The sequence below is a fragment of the Gorilla gorilla genome, chromosome 12, assembly GCF_029281585.2.
Source record: "Gorilla gorilla gorilla isolate KB3781 chromosome 12, NHGRI_mGorGor1-v2.1_pri, whole genome shotgun sequence".
Lineage (NCBI taxonomy): Eukaryota > Metazoa > Chordata > Mammalia > Primates > Hominidae > Gorilla > Gorilla gorilla.
This window is the reverse complement of record NC_073236.2, coordinates 77781067-77800855: the sequence shown is the minus strand read 5'-3', so window position 1 is coordinate 77800855 and position 19789 is coordinate 77781067. Positions and strand designations below refer to the sequence as shown.

General features: G+C 41.2%; 1 protein-coding gene across 3 annotated transcripts in view; it reads left to right on the top strand.

Moving 5' to 3' along the window:
* COMMD1 (copper metabolism domain containing 1) overlaps window positions 1-19789 on the top strand; it is a 245162-nt gene that overhangs the window by 92736 nt on the left and 132637 nt on the right. For all 3 annotated transcript variants that reach the window (XM_031008148.2, XM_004029294.5, XM_063696169.1), the window contains exon 2: window positions 16818-17099. In XM_031008148.2, the coding sequence (XP_030864008.1) occupies window positions 16836-17099 (264 nt within the window). In that variant the 5' untranslated portion in view covers window positions 16818-16835. The remainder of the gene's footprint in view (window positions 1-16817; window positions 17100-19789) is intronic.

Here is a 19789-nt window from a genome sequence, read left to right as displayed (position 1 = left end):
GACTTTGGGTTTGGTTTGCTCTTGTTTTTCTAATTCTTTAAGATGCATCATTATGTTGTTTATTTGAAGTTTTTCCTCTTTTTGACATGGTGACTTATAGCTATAAACTTCTTCCTTAGTACTGCTTTCACTGTAGCCAATAGGTTTTGGTTTGTTGTTGTTGTTGTTGTTTGAGACAGAGTCTCTCTCTGTCACCCAGGCTGGAGTACAGCGGCATGATCTCGGCTCAGCTGCAACCTCTGCCTCCCAGGTTCAAGCGATTCTCCCACCTCAGCCTCCTGAGTGGCTGGGATTACAGGCGTGTGCCACCACACCCAGCTAATTTTTTGTGTTTTTAGTAGAGATGGGGTTTCTCCATGTTGGCCAGGTTGGTCTCGAACTCCTGACCTCAGGTGATCCACCTGCCTTGGCATCCCAAAGTGTTGGGATTACAGGCATGAGCCACCGCGCTCAACCTGTTGTTTTTCCATTATTGTTTCAATAAATTTTTAAATTTCCTTCTTAATCTCTTTATTGACCATTCAGTAATGGTCATTACAGTACAGTATTGGTCATTCAGCAGCATATTGTTTAATTTCCATATGTTTGCATAGTTTCCAAAATTATTCTTGTTGCCGATTTCTAGTTGTATTCCGTTGTGTTTAAAGAAGATACTTAATATTATTTCAATTTTTTGAATATTTTTTAGACTTGGCTTGTAGCCTAACATATGATCTGTCCTGGAGACTGATTCATGTGCTAAAGAAAAGAGTATGTATTCTGTAGCCATTGGATGAAATGTTCTGTAAAGTCTATTAGGTCCATTTGGTCTATAGTGCAGATGAAGTTAAATGTTTCTTTGTTGAATTTTGTCTAGATGATCTGTCTAATACTGAAAATGGGATGTTGAAGTCTCCAGCTATTATTGTATTGGGGTCTGTCTCTTTAGCTCTAATAATATTTGCTTTATATATCTGGGTGCTCTAGTGTCAGTGCATATATATTTAAAATTGTTTTATTGTTTTGCTGAATTGGCTCTTTTATCATATAATGACTTTTTTTTTGGTCTCTTTTGTAGTTTTTATCTTGAAATCCATTTTATCTGATATAAGTATAGCTACTCCTGCCCCTTTTGGTTTCTGTTTGCCTGGAATATCTTTTCCTATTCCTTTATTTTTAGTCTATGTCTGTCTTTTTTTTCTTGTTTGTTTGTTTTTAAATTTTTTTTGAGATGGAGTCTCGCTCTGTTGCCCAGGCTGGAGTGCGGTGGCGCGATCTCGGCTCACTGCAAGGTCCGTCTCCCGGGTTCATGCCATTCTCCTGCCTCAGCCTCCCGAGTAGCTGGGACTACAGGTGCCCACCACCACACCCGGCTAATTTTTTGTATTTTTAGTAGAGAGGGGGTTTCACTGTGTTAGCCAGGATGGTCTCGATCTCCTGACCTGGTGATCCGCCCGCCTCGGCCTCCTAAAGTGCTGGGATTACAGGCATGAGCCACCGCACCTGGCCGTATGTGTGTCTTTATAGGTGAAGTGTGTTTCTTTTAGGCTACAGATCATTGGATCTTGTTTTTTTATCCATTCAGCCACTCTGTGTCTTTTGATTGGAGAGTTTGGTTCATTTACATTCAATGTTATTATTGATAAGTAAGGACTTATTCCTGCCACTTTGTTATTTGTTTTCTGGTTGTTTTGTGGTATTCTCTCCCTTCTTTTCTTCCTTCTTGTCTTCTTTTTAGTGCACGTGATTTTCTTTGGTGGTATGTTTTAATATCTTTTTATTTTTTCTGTATCCCTTATATCACAGTTTTTAGATTTGAGGTTACCATGAGCTTGCAAATAATATATCCCATTATTTTAAACTGATGACAACTTAACATTGATAGCATACATAAACAAACAAGCAAAAAGAAAACTAGTAAAAACTCTAACTTTGTCTCCCTGCTTTTTAACTGTTTTTTGTTTCTATTTTATATTTTTGTACTATGTCTTGAAATGTCATTGTAGTTATTGTTTTTGATCAGTTCATCTTTTAGTCTTTGTACTCACAATATGAGTAGTTCACACACCCCAATACAGTATTAGAATATTCTGTGTTTTTTCATATACCTACTATTACCAGTGAATTTTGTACCTTCAGATGATTTCTTATTGCTCATTAACATCCTTTCCTCTCAGACTGAAGAATTCCCTTTAGCATTTCTTGTAGGACAGGTCTGGTGTTGATGAAATCCCACAGCTTTTGTTTGGGAAAATCTATTTCCTCTTCATGTTTGATGGATATTTTCTCCAGATTACTATTCTGGTATAAAGTTTTTTTTTTTTTTCCTTCAGCACTTTAAATATGTCATGCCAATTTCACCTGGCATGAGATTGTAAGGGTTCCACTGAAAAGCCTGCTGCCAGATGAATTGGAGCTCCATTGCATGTTATTTGTTTCTTTTCTTTTGCTGCTTTTAGGATCCTTTCTTTATTCTTGACTTTCAGGAGTGTAATTATTAAATGCCTTGAGACAGTCTTCTTTGCATTAAATCTGCTTGATGTTCTGTAACCTTGTTCTTGAATAGTGATGTCTTTCTCTAGGTTGGGGATGTTCTGTGCTGTTATCCCTTTGAATAAACTTTCTACACCTGTGTCTCTGTTTACCTTATCTTTAAGGCCAATAACTCTTAGAGAAGCCCTTTTGAGGCTGTTTTCTAAATCTTGTAGGCATCATTCTTTTTTTTTTTTTTTTTTTTTTTGGAGACGGAGTCTTGCTCTGCTGCCTAGGCTGGAGTGCAGTGGCATGATCTCAGCTTGCTGCAGCCTCTGCCTCCTGGGTTCAAGGAATTCTCATGCTTCAGCCTCCCGAATAGCTGGGACTGCAGGCGAGCGCCACCATGCCTGGCTAATTTTTTGTATTTTTATTAGAGACCAGGTTTTGCCATGTTGCCCAGGCTGGTCTTGAACTCCAGAGCTCAGGCAATCTGCCCGCCTTGGCCTCCCAAAGTGCTAGGATTACAGGTATGAGCCCCTGTGCCCAGCCTCTTTTTCTTTTTTGTTTCCTTTGACTTTGTATTTTCAAATAGCCTGTCTTCAAGCTCACTAATTCTTTCTTTTGCTTGATCAAGTCTGCTTTTAAGATACTCTGATCCATTCTTCATTATGTCAATTGCATTTTTCAGCTCCAGAATTTCCTTTTGCTTCTTTTTAATTATTTCCATTTTGTTGTTAAATTCATCTGAAAGATTCTGAATTCCTTCTCTATGTTCTCTTGAATTTCTTCAAGTTTTCCCAAAACAGCTATTTTGAATTTTCTGTCTGAAGGATCACATATCTCTGCCTTTCTGTGATTGTTCCCTGGAGCTTTATTTAGTTCATTTTGGGAGCTCATGTTTTCCTGGATGGTCTCGATGCTTGTGGATTCTCATTAGTGTCTAGGCATTAAAGAATTAGATGCTTATTATAGTCTTCACCATCTAGTACATCTTGTTTTTACTCATCCTCTTTGGGAAGGCTTTCCAGGTATTTGAAAGGATGGGGGTGTTGTGATCTAAGTTGTATCTGCATTAAAGGGCACCTCAAGTCCAACATCACTGAAGTTCTTGCAGACTTGTAGAGGTACCACCTTGGTGGTCTTGGATAAGATCTGGAAGAATTCTTTCTATTGCCAGGCAGAGACTCTTGTTCTCTTCCCTTTTTCCCAAATAAACAGAGTCACTTTCTCTGTGCTGGACTACCTGGAGCTGAGGGATGGGTGACACAAGGACCCCTGTGGCCACTACCACTGGCACTGTGCTGGATCAGACCTGAAGTCAGCATGGTACTGGGTCTTGCCCAAGGCCCACTGTAACCACTACCTGGCTACCGCTCAAGGCCTAGGACTCTACAATCAGCAGATGGTGAAGCCAGTCAGGCTTGTGCCCTTCCATTCAGGGGGTTGAGTTCTCCTGAGCCCTAGTAGTTTCAGAGATGCTGTCTGGGAGCCAGGGCCTGGTTTGTAAACCTTAGGAATCTACCTGGTCCTCTGTTCTGCTGCAGCTAAGCTGGCACCGAAACCACAAGACAAAGTCTTTCCCACTCTTTCCTCCCCTTCTCCCAGGCAGGAGAGCCTCTGCCTGTGTCTGCCACCATCATAGGCCCATAGGAAGTATTGCCAATGTTCACTTAAGTCCTAAGGGCTTTTCAGTCAGCTTGTGGTGAATGCTTCCAAATCTGCAACTCACCCATCCTGGCAGTGGGCTCCTTTCTGGGCCAGGATAGGTCCAAAAATGTCATCTAAGAGCCAAGTCCTGAAATTGAGGCTCCAGAGTCTGTTTGGTGCTCTTCCCCACTGTGGTAGAGCTGGTATCTAAGCTGGAAGATAAAGTCCCCTTTATTTTCCCCTCTATGTTTTTCAAGCAGGAGTCTCTCCCCATAACCACATAGGTAGGAATGTGGTAGGTCACACCTGAAGCCAGCATGTTTCATAGTCTCACTCAAGGCACACAACATGTTCTACCTGGTTACCACTGCTGATTATTCAGGGCTGAAAGGCCCTTTAGTCAGGAGGTGATGAATCCCGCCAGCAGTGGATCCTTCCCTTCATAGCGGCTGGTTCCCATCTGGCCCAGGGTTTGTCTAGAAATGTTGTCCAGGAGCTAGGGCCTGGAGTGGGGGCCTCATGACTCTCCTTGGTGCACTGTCTTACTTTGGCTGAGCTGGTGTCCAAGTTGCATAACAAAGTCTTCTCTACTGTTTTCTCTCCTCTCAGGTTGAAGGAAGGAGTCTCTTTTGGAGCTGTGAGCTGTGCTGCCTGGGGTTGGTGGAGGGGTGATGCAGGCACTCCCTTAGCTACCCCAGCTGGTGTCTCACTATCTCATGTGTCCCCTGAGTCCGCTGGCTCTGATCCTAGCACAGCTTTTAGACTTCCCTGTAAGTTTCAGTCCTTGTGGCCTAGAGTGCCTTTTGTTTATTGAGGACCCCAGAGCTCTTCAGCTTTCTGTGGTGAGGCTTGCTGAACTCAAGTTCTGGCTTCTGAGATGAGCAATCCCACTTTGGCTAGAGCTGATCTAAATGTTCCCTCTGTGGACATTGGCTGAGTTCTGCCTGGTGTTGGCAGCACCAAGTTCCAATGTAAAGTCCCACAGTTGGTGCACTCTCCCTCTCCCAAACACACAGATTCTCTCTACTTGGCTGCTGCTAGGGGATGGGGGAAGGGTGGTGTCAGAAATTAAAGGGCCTTTCCTACCCACTTCAGTTTGTTTTTCTGCAGTATGAAGTGAAAACCAGGTATTGTGATCACTCACCTGATTTTTGGTTCTTGTGAAAGTGCTTTTTTATGTAGGTGTCATATTTGGTGTTCTGACAGGGAGGACGATTGGTGGAGGCTTCTGTTTGGCCATCTTGCTCTGCCTCCCAGGGCCTAGATGGTAATTTGTTAAACAATGGATGAACCAAAATTGGCACATGATTACTATCCAAAGTCTGTAATTTATCTTAGGGTTCACGCTTGATATTGTAACTTCTATGGGTTTTGACATGTGTATAATGACATGCATCTGGCATATAGTATCATACAGATTGGTTTCAATGTCCAAAAATCTCTGGGATCCACCTGTTTATCCCTCCATTCCCTCGCCTTCAAACCCTGGCAAATATTGATTTTTTTTTTTTTTTGGAGACTGAGTTTCACTTGGTCGCCCATGCTGGAGTGCAGTTGCACAATCTCGGCTCACTGCAACCTCCACCTCCTGGGTTCAAGCAATTCTCCTGCCTCAGCCTCCCGAGTAGCTGGGATTACAGGCATGTGCCACCATGCCTGGCTAATTTTTTTTGTGTTTTTTTAATAGAGATGGGTTTCACCATGTTGGCCAGCTGGTCTCGAAACTCCCAACCTCAAGTGATCTGCCCACGTCGGCCTCCCAAAGTGCTGGGATTGCAGGAGTGAGCCACCACACCCAGGCAACTATTGATCTTTTCACTGTATTCCATAGTTTTGCTTTCCCTTCAACATGTGTTTGTAGAGCACCTACTGTGTTCCAGTTTTGCAGACCTTGGGGATTAAATATTAAGTAAGAAGCAGTGGCCTTTGGAGCAAGATATAGGCCTGGCAGTTACCCTGCATTTTAATAAATACCACTAGTTTACTAGGCAGTCTAGAAAGGCCCCCGTCCCAGATTTGGGAGTTAAGGAAAGACTTCATGGAAAAAGATCTATATCAAAGCCTGAAGAAAGAGGTGGTATCAACAAGGTAAGGCGATAAAGGAATAGCAACTAAGATTTTCTAGGCAGAGAGAATAGCCTAGGCAAAAGCCAAGAGGATAGAGATAGAATGCACACTTAAGAGCTTAAAAGGAGCTCAAAAGCAATGGTAGGAAGAACACATGATTGGAAGATTGTAAGAGGTAGGGGGATATGAAGAGAAATGAAGCTAGAGAAGGGGAGAAGTTTCCTGACTGTGATTTGCCTTGTAAGCCATATTGAAGACTTAGAATTTAAATCTAGACGTCAGAGAAGTTCTTATAGATTTTTTCTTTAATTAAGCTTTTTATTTAGAGATAATTATAGTTTGACATAGAGTTGCAAGAAATAATTCAGAGAGACTGGGCACACTGCCTGACACCTGTAATCCCAGCATTTTGGGAGGCTGAGGCGGAAGGACTGCTTTGAGTCCAGGAGTTCAAGACCAGTCTGGGCAACATAGTGAGCCCCTATGGATTAGTCAGTTTTCATGCTGCTGATAAAGACGTAGCCGAGACTGGGCAATTTACAAAAGAAAGAGGTTTATTTGACTTACAGTTCCATGTGGCCGGGGAGGCCTCACAATCATGGTGGAAGGTGAAAGGCATGTCTCACATGATGGCAGACAAGAGAAGAGTTTGTGCAGGGAAACTCCCATTTTTAAAACCATCAAATCTCGTGAGACTTATTCACTATCACGGCACGGGAAAGACCCGCCCCCAAGAATCAGTTATCTCCTGGTGGGTCCCTCTCACAACATGTGGGAATTATGGGAGCTACAAGATGAGATTTAGGTGGGGACACAGAGCCAAATCATATCACTCTGTCTTTACAAAAAAAAAATACACACACACACACACACACACACACACACATAATGCCAGGCATGGTGATGCACGCTTGTAGTCCCAGCTACTCGGAAGACTGAGGTGGAAGGATTGATTGAGCCCAGGAGGACAAGGCTGTAGTGAGCCGTGATTGTGCCACTGCACTCCAGCTGGGTGAGAGAGCAAGATCCTGTCTCAAAAGAAAAAAAAAAAGTGATGAATTACATTTTCATTTTTCATTCAAATTCTTTTTTTTTCTTTAGTATCGTAGCCTAATTTTTTAATTTTTTTTGGCTCTGAGCCCCTTGCTAATTTGCTAGGCTAGATTAGGCAAACAGAAATCAGCACCCTGAATTATTTTCTACTCTTATCTTAAAGAAGTTTATGGTTTGTGAATGTATGTGAGAGAATTTTATAAAGCAAGAAGTTGGTAGCTTTAAAGAATTCTGGACTTAATGTTGATCTGCAACATTTAGAATTTTTTATTTGAAATGTTATTGATACAGTATGAATGCTTGTTGGAATATGAATTCTACTTCAAGGTGTTAGATGATGTATTTGCAGAGATACATAGACCCTGCTCTCAAAGTTTAGACTCTGATGGGTCAAATAGACTTTTTGACATAATTTCATTTCATTGAGGTAAGTGCAGGGATAGAGATATTAGGGCATTTTTGGAAGAGAAAGGGGCACTTACCTTACTAGGAGAGGAGGAGTATTGGGGAAGCCATACTTGAACTGAGTCTTGAATGGTGAATAGAAATTAATCTGTTGAAGGTGATGATAGGACATTTCAGAACATTTAGAATAGCACGAACAGAGACACATAGAAGAAGCATCATATTGGGATTGCTAGTTGGGGAATTACAAACAGGTTAGTGCTGTTTGAGTGTCAAGTGCGGGAGGCAGGAAGTTGTAAGACACTAAAAGATAAGCAGGGCCTGTTGTGTTGAGTTTGAACTTCATGCTCAGTGATTCTCAAACATATCCAGCCCAGTGTTTCTTTTTTTATAGTAAATATTTTCTAATGCTCCTTTATGATCCTTAAAAGGAATTCTTATAATTCACATATAATAAAATTAAAACATAATTTCTAATATGATGTCATAAATGTAGTACAAAGGAAAAGTATAAGAAATCTAAAACAACATGATTTGAAATATAAATATAAATGCTTAAGCATTATATCATTAGAACACATAATGAATTAATCAGATGCTTGTACCTATGCATGGTATTACTGTGAATGCACAGCAACAAATGCAGGTATATAAAATGTGTTGTATTGGTAGGTAAGATATTTTAAATGGTATTGTCACTGGTAATGAGATTTTTCAAAATACTTAACATCCTATTTGTAAAGTTCTGACCAAGTCAAAGTACAAGTTGTATTAATTGCATTCCTGGAAAACTTGGTGTTTATTAAAACTGTGAAAAAATATTTTTATGTAAAACAAAATACTTAATTTTTAGGCTCAAGTAATTATAAACAGGTTTTTCCGCACAATGTCAGATGGGACATTGCAAAGTCATGTGAGACACAGGTCTTTTTGTCCTGTGGGATGTTCTTGGTCAGGGGTCTGCAAACATCAGCCCACAGGTGGTCACACTGCCTGTATTTATATAGCCCATGAGCTAAAAATGGTTTTTACATTTTTAAAGAGTTGTACGAAAAAGGGAAGAATATGCAGCAGATGGTTACAACTTTTACAGAAAACTTGCCAACTTCCGTTTCTTGGGTATTGAAGGATGCCGAGCATCCCTAGCTCATGCTCACTTAATGCGAACAGCACTCCCTCCAATCACTGTGAAACCAAATGTAGCCTCCACCATTTCTCAGGTGCCTTTGGGAGGGCAATACTACCTGGTTGAGAACCACTGTTTTGGTTTATCAGTTTTCAAATTTTTATTCCTCTGCGACACATTTAACAGATAGTAATACATGCATAATATAGTTCTATGCAGAGTTCCTGTGTTTTTAATTTTCTTTTTTTCTTCCATTCAAGTAAACAATTAAAATGAGGGAGGTAATTGTTTAATATAAGGATACTTTGAAAACCCTCTGATTTATACTTATAAAAATTTTTACAAACATTAATACTTGTACTACTACTACTGCTAACTATATTATGTACAACTTACCTTATACCTCATAGGAGAGTGCTTCACACCATCCTGCCTGACCACCACTGAAGCAAGTAATAGCCAGCCATGGGATAACTTTAAACAAGCAAGTGCCAGCATCCTATATTTATATTATAGATAGATCACTTTGATAGTGGTATAGAAGATAGACTTGAGGGAGTCCACACTTAGTTTAGGTTCAAGATAGTGAGGGCTTCTACCAGCTAGTAGGGACAGATCAGAGGGGACATATTATTAGAGAATTATTTCAGATGTAACAATCAGTAGAACTTGACAACTGAAAGTTACAGGCATTTGTTTTTCTTTTTCTTTTCGAACTCATTTTACTGCCAGAGGCATTTGTTTTTAACATTTTTTTGCCTGCCAGAATCACTTTGGAAGCTTTTTAACAATACCAATGCCTAGGCTTTACTGCATAATTCCTGGAAATCAGAATTTCTGGGATAATAGCTGGGCGCTGATATTTTAAAATTGTACTTCAGGATTCTAATGTGCAGCCAGTGTTGAAAACCACTGATTCAAGATGTGGAAGAGAGAGAAGAATAAAGGATGAGTACCAGGCTGTCAGCCTAGGCTGCCAGTAGATGGAAGTGGTGTGCTGTGAACAGTATCTGTTTTATGGTGGCTATTCAAATATTTCTTAAGTGAAAATTGATGACTTTGAACCTAAACCAAAATCAATTTCTCATTTAATTTTTTATTGTTCTAAATTTGGATGAATTGACCCTAGTTCAAGATATTATTGACTGGAACCCAACCAAAATAACTTTTGTCACAGATGAAATTATATCAGAATGGATATCTCTTGATATTATTTGAGAAGAAGAATGATACAAATTACCTGAGTTGTGACATAATATTGTGAAGCAAGGTGTCAGTGGAAATAATTTGACTTAATTATAGTATATTATACAAAATAATTCCTTCCTTCCTTCCTTCCTTCCTTCCTTCCTTCCTTCTTTCCTTCTTTCTTTCTTCCTTGGCGGAATCTCGCTGTGTCACCCAGGCTGAAGTGCAGTGGCGCAATCTCGGCTCACTGCAACCTCCGCCTCCCGGGTTCAAGCGATTCTCCTGCATCGGCCTCTCGAGTAGGTGGGATTACAGGCACCTGCCACCACCCCCGGCTAATTTTTGTATTGTTAGTGGAGATGGGATTTCTCCATGTTGGTCAGTCTGATCGTGAACTCCTGACCTCAGATGACCTGCCCACCTCAGCCTCCCAAAGTGCTGGATTACAGGTGTGAGCCACCACGCCCAGCCTGTATTTGTATTGATTGGCATAGCCAGAGGTGTGGGGTCCTGCTATCTGGTAAATAGGCAGATATTCAGTAAATGTTTATTGAATTGTAATGTGAAATATCTTTAATGTACCAGAAAGTTGTAATATTTACCATATAATTTTTTATATTAATGAAGAAATGAAAGACAGCTTGTTTTTCTTTCAGCTCCAGTCTCACTTGCTCTGCCTCTGTTCTACCTGGTGTTGTTACCTTTACATTCTTCTGTTCCCACTGCCACCACCCTCTTTTAGTCAAGACTCTTGGTTCCAAATGATAGGAATACAGCTTAAATTGAATAGTTGATGGAATTTTGGGTTGTCTGTAGGAAGGATGCTGAGATAGCATTATAGAATTGCAGGAAGGCCTGCAGGAACTGGGGTCTTGGGAACTATAAAACAGGGATATCACCCCATTAAAATCCACTCTCACTTCATTCTATTTTCTTGCAGACATGCTTTTGCCAAAAGGTCCAAGAAAATGCTGTCTGTAACCCCAGCCTCATGTCCTTCTTATACTATGACCCAAAAAGACAAGACCATTTCTCCTGCCCTAAATTGGGACCAGTCAGTGCACCCAGAGAAAGGAGGATATTGTGATCTGTCTGGTTTGGAGCTTATGCCAGTCCCCATGGCCACTAGCAGATAGGGGCATAGCAAGGAAGAGGCAAGGGGAAGCTTACCCTGGGGACTAAGTTATTAACTGCTGCTGTCCTCTCCTAGGCTCCATTGCCCTAGCCCTCTGAAAATTTTTCACTTCAGTCCAACTACTTACTGTTATCAGATTCAGCTTAAAAAATTTTTTTTTTAATTAAAAACATTTTTAAAAGAGAGACAGGGTTTTGCTGTGTTTTCCAGGCTGGTCATTGTCAACCTCCAGGGCTTGAACAATACTCCTGCCTCAGCCTCTGGAGTAGCTGGGACTGCAGGCGTGTGACACCACACTGGCCAGATTCAGCGTTCTAAACCACACGTTGCATCATGATTTCCCAGTTACCTAGCCTTTAGTGGCCCCTCATTACGTATATATAACAATGTCTAAACTTGATGTACTTTAGTCTGGCTCCAGACTGCCTTCTCAATCTTATCTCTCAGTTTTTCTGTTCACTTTTAAACTGAGCTAGTTGGCCCTCTAAGTTCTGAGAACACTTACATATTCTTCACTCAATCATCTAAACCTTAAGTAAAAAATTTGTGGTAATACTCTTCAAATCATTGTTTGATGTCTCAGGATCTCTGAAGGCCAGCAACTGAAGCATTGTAGCTACTCGTTAGGGACTGGCATCTCTGTATCATTGTTGACAGAATGTACCAGTTTACATTTTTTTCAGTGGTAGTGATACCGAGTCTACTTCTCTGTGTAGTCACTTGTGACAACTAATCAGAGGGAAACCTGGCTTAACTGCTGAGGCTTTGGCCCTGCACTTACCTCATGGTACTTTCAGAAAAATCAGTTGACTGCTTGAAGCTTCAGTTTCCTTTTCTGTAAGTTGAGAGTGAAGAGCACTATAATACTATCATCTACCTCATTGCCTTTGAAAATTGATTATGAGGGTCAAGTGCAGTAATACGGACATACCTCAGAAATACCTTGGGTTTGGTTCCAGGTGGCCACAATAAAGTGAATAATGCAATTAAGCAAGTCACATGAATTTTTTTTGTTTCCTAGTGCATTAAAGTTGTGTTTATACTATACCATACCATATCATACTACACTATATTAAGTGTGTAAGAACACTGTGTCTTTAAAAGCAGTATACATACTTTAATTAAGGGATACTTTATTACTATTCAAGAGGCTGAAGTGAGAGGATTACTTGAGCCCAGGAGTTTGAGGCTGCAGTGAGCTGTGGTTGTGCTCCTGCACTCCAGCCTGAGTAACAGAGACCCCATCTCCCAAAAAAACTAAAAACTTTATTGCTAAAAAATGCTAATGATTACCTGAGCCTTCATCTAGTCATATTCTTTTTGCTGGTGGAGGGTCTTGCCTTGATGTCTTGTTTTTGTTTTCTAAATATGTGTGCGTGTGTGTGTGTGTGTGTGTGTGTGTGTGTGTGTGTGTCAGAAGTGGGATTTGAATTGCCTTGATGTCAGTGGCTGCTTACTGATCAGAGTGGTGATTGCTGAAAGTTGGGGTGGCTGTGGCAATTTCTTAAATAACACAACAATGAGATTGTTGCATCCGTGGACTCTCCCTTTCATGAAAGATTTCTCTGTAGCATGTGATGCTGTTTGATAGCATTTTACCCACAGTAGAACCTCTTTCCAATTTGGAGTCAGTTCTCTCCAACCCTGCTGCTGCTTTATCAACTAAGTTTCTGTAATGTTCTAATTCCTTTGTTGTCACTTCAACAACGTTCACAACATCTTTACTAGGACTAGATACCAAGAAACCACTTTGTTTACTCCTCCATAAGGAGTAACTTCTTATCCATTCAAGTTTGATCATAAGATTGCAGCAATTCAATCACATCTTCAGATTTCACTTCTAATTCTTGTTCTCTTGCTGTTTTCACCACATATGCAGTTACTTCCTCCACTGAAGTCTTGGACTCCTCGAAGTCATCCATGAGGGATGGAATCAACTTCTTCCAAACTCCCTTTAATGTGGATATTTTGACATTCTTCTGTGAATCGTGAATGTTCTTAATGGCACTTAGAATGGTGAATCCTTTCCTGAAGGTTTTCAGTTTATTCTGCCTGGGTCCATTAGAGTAATCACTGTCTATGGCAGCTATAGCCTTACAAAATGTATTTCTTTCTTTTTTTTTTCTTTTTCTTTTTAGACAGGGTCTTGCTGTGTCACCCAGGCAGGAGTGCAATGGTGCCATCTTGGCTTATGCAGCCTTGACCCCCTGTGTTCACAGTGATCCTCCCACCTCAGCCTCCTAAGTAGCTGGGACCACAGATGCGTACTACCCCGCTTGGCTAATTTTTTTGTATTTTTTGTAAAAACGTGGTCTTGCCATGTTGCCCAGAATGGTCTTGAACTCCCAGGCTCAAGCAATCTGCCCACCTTGGCCTCCCAAGTGCTGAGATTGTAGGCTTGAGCCACTATGCCTGGTCACAAAATGTATTTCTTAAAAAAAAAAAAGACTTGACGGTCAAAATTACTTCTTGATCCATGGACTGCAGAATGAATGCTGTGTTAGCAGTCATGAAAATAACATCTCCTTGTACGTCTCCATCAGAGCTCTTGAGTGACTACGTGCATTGTTAGTGAGTAGTAATATTCTGAAAGGAATCTTTTTTCTGAGCAGTAGTTTTCCGTAAAATATTAAACGCACTGTGAATATTTTAAATTCAGCTGAGTGTTTTAAATTCAGCAGGCCATGCTGTAAACAGATATGCTGTTTAGGCTTTGTTGTTCCATTTATAGAGCACAGGCAGAGTAGATTTAACATCATTCTTAAGGGCCCTAGAGTTTTCTGAATGGTAAATGAGCATTGGCTTCAACTTCAAGTCACCAGCTGCATTAGCCCCTAACAAGAGAGTCAGCCTGTCCTTTGAAGCTAGGCATTGACTTCTCTCTAGCTGTGAAAGTCCTATTTTATGAGAACTCACAAACAAAAAATAAAGTCCTAGATGGTATCTTTTTCCAATACATGGCTATTTCATCTATATTGAAAACCTTTTGTTTAGTGTAACCACCTTCATCAGATAGCTAGATTTTCTGGATAACTCGCTGCAGCTCCTACATCAGCACTTGCTGCTTCATCTTGTGCTTTTGTGTTAATGGAGACAACTTCTTTCTTTAAACCTCATGAACCAGCCTTGCCTCAAAATTTTCTTCTGTAAACTTTCTCACCTCTCTCAACCTACATATAATTAAAGAAAGTTAGGGCCTTGCCCTCGATTAGGTTTTGGCTTATGGGAATGTGGTGGCTGGTTTGATCTTTTGTCCAGACCACCAAAACCTTCTCCATATAAGCAATAAGGCTGTTGTGCTTTCTTTTTTTTTTGAGAGAGAGTCTCACTCTGTCCTCCAGGCTGAGGCTGGAAGTGCAGTCGTACTATCTTGGCTCACTGCAACCTCTGCCTCCTGGATTCATGCATTTCTCCTGCCTCAGCCTCCTGAGTAGCTGGGATTACAGGCGTGCGCCACTACGCCCAGCTAATTTTTGTATTTTTAGTAGAGACAGGGTTTCACCATGTTGTCCAGGCTGGTCTCGAACTCCTGACCTCAAGTGATCTGCCCGATTCGGCCTCCCAAAGTGCTGGGATTACAGGTGTGAACCACTGCGCCCGGCTGTGTTTTGCTTTCTTGTCATTTGTGTGTGCACTGGAGTAGCACTTTTAATTTCTTTGAAGAACTTCTCCTTGGCGTTCACAACTTGGCTAGCTGTCTGGCACAGGAGGCCTAGCTTTCAGCCTATCTTGGCTTCCTCTCTAAGCTTAAACATTTCTAGCTTTTGATTTAAAATCAGATATGTGTGACTTTTTCACTTGAATACTTAGAGGCCATTGTAGGGTTATTAGTTGGCCTAATTTCAATATTGTGTGTCTCAGGTCATAGGGAGGCCTGCAGAGAGGGAAAGAGAAGGAATGGCCAGTGGTTGGAGCAGTCAGAACACAAGACATTTATCAATTAGTTAGTTTATCTGTCTTCTATGGGCATGGTTCATGGCGCCCTGAAAGAATTCCACTAGTAACATTGAAGATCTCTGATCACAGATCACCATAACAGATATAAATAATAGTGAAAAAGTTTGAAATATGAGAATTTTCAAAATGTGACAGAGACACAAGGTGAGCATATGCTATTTGAAAAATGGCACCAATAGACTTGCTTAATATAGGGTTGCCACAGACCTTCAATTTGTAAAAAATGCAGTATCTGTGAATTATAATAAAGTGAAGTGCAATAAAGTGATGCACAATAAAATGAAGTATGCCTGTAGATGTGAAAATGCTATGGTATGCTAAAGATTACTGTGCAAATTTAAGGCATGTTACTATGCTTGAGCTTATATTTAGTTACTGTGTCTTCTTGGATGCTGGAATAGAGAACCCAGATTCAATGGCAATTAACTTTTGAAAATTTATGGGAAAGTATAAAGTAGTATATAATTTCACAGTAGTATTATTGTGAATGAGCTGTTTGGCTGAAGATGGGCTTCAAAGCTAAGATAATACATTCACTTAACAATAATTTACTTAGTGCATCATATGGATAAGGCATTATACAGTTGAAGTATATCAAACCAAGCCTGGCTATAAGGCATTGTGAAATTATGTAAGATTTTATCAAACAACCAATTAATTTTATTCTTTTGTTTTATTGTTATTATTATTATTTTAGAGACAGGGTCTTGCTGTGTTGCCCAGGCTGGACTCGAACTCCTGGGCTCCAGCTGTCCTCCTGCCTCAGCTTCCCAAGTAGCTGGGACTACAGGCACACACCACCACACCTGGCTTGTTTTATTACTTCAAAAAAAATTTCATTTTATCTCCCCGCCATAGAACTGGATATTTAAAAATTATATTCTAGTTATTGATACTGAATTGAGTGACATGGAATTTTTAACAGTAGCTTTTCTGATATTTGATGTTTCCAAAGGGAGTATTTTTGTTATAAAGAGCTTATTCTCATTACTGTCTGCCCCCTCCCCCACCCACTTTTTTTTTTTGAGTGCAGTCTTGCTCTGTCGCTCAGGCTGGAGTATAGTGGTGTGATCTGAGCTCACTGCTACCTCTGCCTCCCGGGTTCAAGCGATTCTCCTGCCTCAGCCTCCCGAGTAGCTGGGACTACAGGTGTGCGCAACTACACCCGGCCAATTTTGTATTTTTAGTAGAAAAACAGGGTTTCACCATTTTGGCCAGGTTGGTCTCGAATTTCTGACCTCAAGCAATCTGCCCACCTCAGCTTTGCAAAGTGCTGGGATTACAGGTGTGAGCCACTGTACCTGGCCTCTTTACTGTCCCTTGATGACCTTTTATTAAAATTTATTTAAGTGAATTTTTTTTTTTTTTTTTTTTTGAGACAGGGTCTCTCTCTGTCACCCAGGCTGGAGTGCAGTGGCGCAATTTTGGCTCACTGTAGTCCCTGCCTCCCGGTTGAAGCGATTCTTGTGCCTCAGCCTCCTGAGTAGCTGAGATTACTGAGATTGCTGTTATTGCATATATACAACGCACAACCATGCCTGGCTAATTTTTGTAGTTTTAGTAGAGACAGGGTTTCACCATGTTGGCCAGTTTGGTCTCTAACTCCTAACCTCAAGTGATCTCACCTCTGCCTCCCAAAGTGCTGAGATTACAGGCGTGAGCCATTGTGTCTGGGCTGTTTCAGTGATTTAAGAGTCACTCAAAATATAATCTGTAGTTAAGAAGCTATCTTTTTCTAATTACCTACTTAATTCAAATTTTTTGCTTTTTCTGTCATCTTTGTAGTCTATTGCGTCTGCAGACATGGATTTCAACCAGCTGGAGGCGTTCTTGACTGCTCAAACCAAAAAGCAAGGTGGGATCACATCTGACCAAGCTGCTGTCATTTCCAAATTCTGGAAGAGCCACAAGACAAAAATCCGTGAGAGCCTCATGAACCAGAGCCGCTGGAATAGCGGGCTTCGGGGCCTGAGCTGGAGAGTTGATGGCAAGTCTCAGTCAAGGCACTCAGCTCAAATACACACACCTGTTGCCATTATAGAGCTGGAATTAGGCAAATATGGACAGGTGAGTTAAACTTAAGTCAATTTTCCTTTGTAAACTGTATTTTTCACTACATGTTAGCTTGTCTATTCAGCTTGATTTTATGCAATAACAGCAACAGGAAAAGACACTGTTTCCTAGAATCCTTTTTCAGAGGCAGAATCATCTGAAAATTTGGATACTCTCACTTGTGGACAGAGTCTGGAAACTAGCCTCAGGGTCCTGGCAGCTGTCTCAGAAGAACAGAATGGGCCAATAATGTGATTGCTCAGAAGCTGACCACTACTGCATTTGGTTAGATCTCAAAATCCTTGGCATTTGTTCAGAATTTCCAAGGCAATGATAGAGATGATAAATAAAGACCAAGAATTTGGATTAAACAACACAGTCTCATCCAGTCATCTTTAATAATCAGTCAGGTATAGGAGGCAGTGTATCTTAATTTACATTAATACATTGTTCGTAAAGACCCCTAAATGTGCTATCTCTGTCCTTGAGGTCACAAATAATTCTCAGTTTAATCTTATGTACAGTGCTTCTTTTCCCAACAGTTACAGCAGTCATTATAGCAGATAATTTTAATGTCTATATGTTTTTTCTTGAAGTCATTCACTTTGTGTTCCAGATGACTGCCAGCTCAGACTTTTAATGATCTGGCTTATGTCTTTGGGGAAAAAAAAAGAAACTGGTAATTAGGAAGAGAAAACCCAGGTCAATGAATTAGCTAATCACATTTATTTTCAGATAAATAATCAAATAAGTGCTTCTATTATATCGTACAATAGAAATTTATTTCTTACTTGATGAGCTGTCAGATTTTCTTACATATTTTCTTTTATAGTTTCTTTAGATTTTTCAGTGTTTGCAGTTCTGTACTGACTTTAATTTTAATTTAAAAGATAATTCAGGGCCTGGCACAGTGGCTCATGCCTATAATCCCAGCTCATGCCTGTAATCCCAGCACTTTGGGAGGCTGAGGTGGGCGGATCACCTGAGGTCAGGAGTTCGAGGCCAACCTGACCAACAGAGACCAGAAACCCCGTCTCTGCTAAAAATACAAAATTAGCTGGGCATGGTGGCACATGCCTGTAATCCTAGCTACTTGGGAGGCTGAGGCACGAGAATCGCTTGAACCTGGGAGGTGGAGGTTGCAGTGAGCCGAGATCATGCCATTGCACTCCAGCCTGGGCAATAAGAGCGAAACTCTGTCTCAAGAAAAAAAATTTTTTTAAATAATAAAAGATAATTCAGCCTGAGCACAGTGGCTCACACCTGTAATCCCAACACTTTGGGAGGCCAGGGTGGGTGGATCATCTGAGGTCAGGACTTTGAGACCAGCCTGGCCAACATGGTGAAACCTTGTCTCTACTAAAAACACAAAAATTAGTCAGGCATGGTGGCAGTCGCCTATAATCCCAGCTACTTGGGAGGCTGAGGCAGGAGAATCGCTTGAATCCGGGAGGTGGAGGTTGCAGTGAGCCGAGATTGAGCCACTGCACTCCAGCCTGGGTGACAAGAGCGAGATTCCACCAGAAAAAAAAAAAAAAAAAAGATAATTCATTAAAAATTTTTGGCCGGGTGCAGTGGCTCATCTCTGTAATCCCAGCACTTTGGAAGGCCAAGGCAGGTGGATCACTTGAGGTCAGGAGTTCAAGACCAGCCTGGCCAACATGGTAAAGCCCCATCTCTTCTGCTAAAAATACAAAAACAAAACAAAACAACAACAACAACAACAACAAATTGCTGGGCATGGTGGCGGGCACCTGTAATCCCAGTTACTCAGGAAGCTGAGGCAGGAGAATTGCTTCATCCTGGGAGGTGGAGGTTGCAGTGAGCAGGGATCACATCACTGTACTCCAGGCTGGGTGGGAGACCCTGTTGCAAAAAAAAAATTTAAATATGGAGTACCTTTTATTCAGTTATTATAAAGTAGTGCTACTTGTACTTGTTGACTAGTTTGTCTGATCCTAAAGTCAGTTCTCTTGCTGGGCATGGTGGCTCACGCCTGTAATCCCAGCACTTTGGGAGGCTGAGGCAGGTGTATCATCTGAGGTCAGGAGATCAAGACCAGCCTGGCCAACATGGGGAAACCCCATCTCTACTAAAAATACAAAAATTAGCTGGGCGTGGTGGCAGGCACCTGTAATCCTAGCTACTTGGGAGGCTGAGGCAGGAGGATCACTTGAACATGGGAGGCAGAGGTTGCTGTCAGCCGAGATGGTGCCACTGCACTCCAGTCTGGGCAACAGTGAGGCTCTGTCTCAAAAAAAACAAAACAAAACAAAACAGGCTGGGTGTGGTGGCTCATGCCTGTAATCTCAACACTTTGGGAGGCCAAGGCGGGTGGATCACGAGATCAGGAGATCGAGACCATCCTGGCTAACACGGTGAAACCCGTCTCTACTAAAAACACAAAAAAATTAGCCGGACGTGGTGGCGGGCGCCTGCAATCCCAGCTACTGGGGAGTCTGAGGCAGGAGAATGGTGTGAACCCAGGAGGTGGAGCTTGCAGTGAGCCGAGATTGTGCCACTGCACTCCAGCCTGGGCGACAGAGTGAGACTCCGTCTCAAAAAAAAAAAAACAAAAAAAACTTGTCTGTTCTTTTAACCATTATGTTATGTGACAGATATTTTTATACACACACACATACACACACACACACACACACACACACACACACACATCCAAGAGATTAGAAAAGTTTAATAAGTAC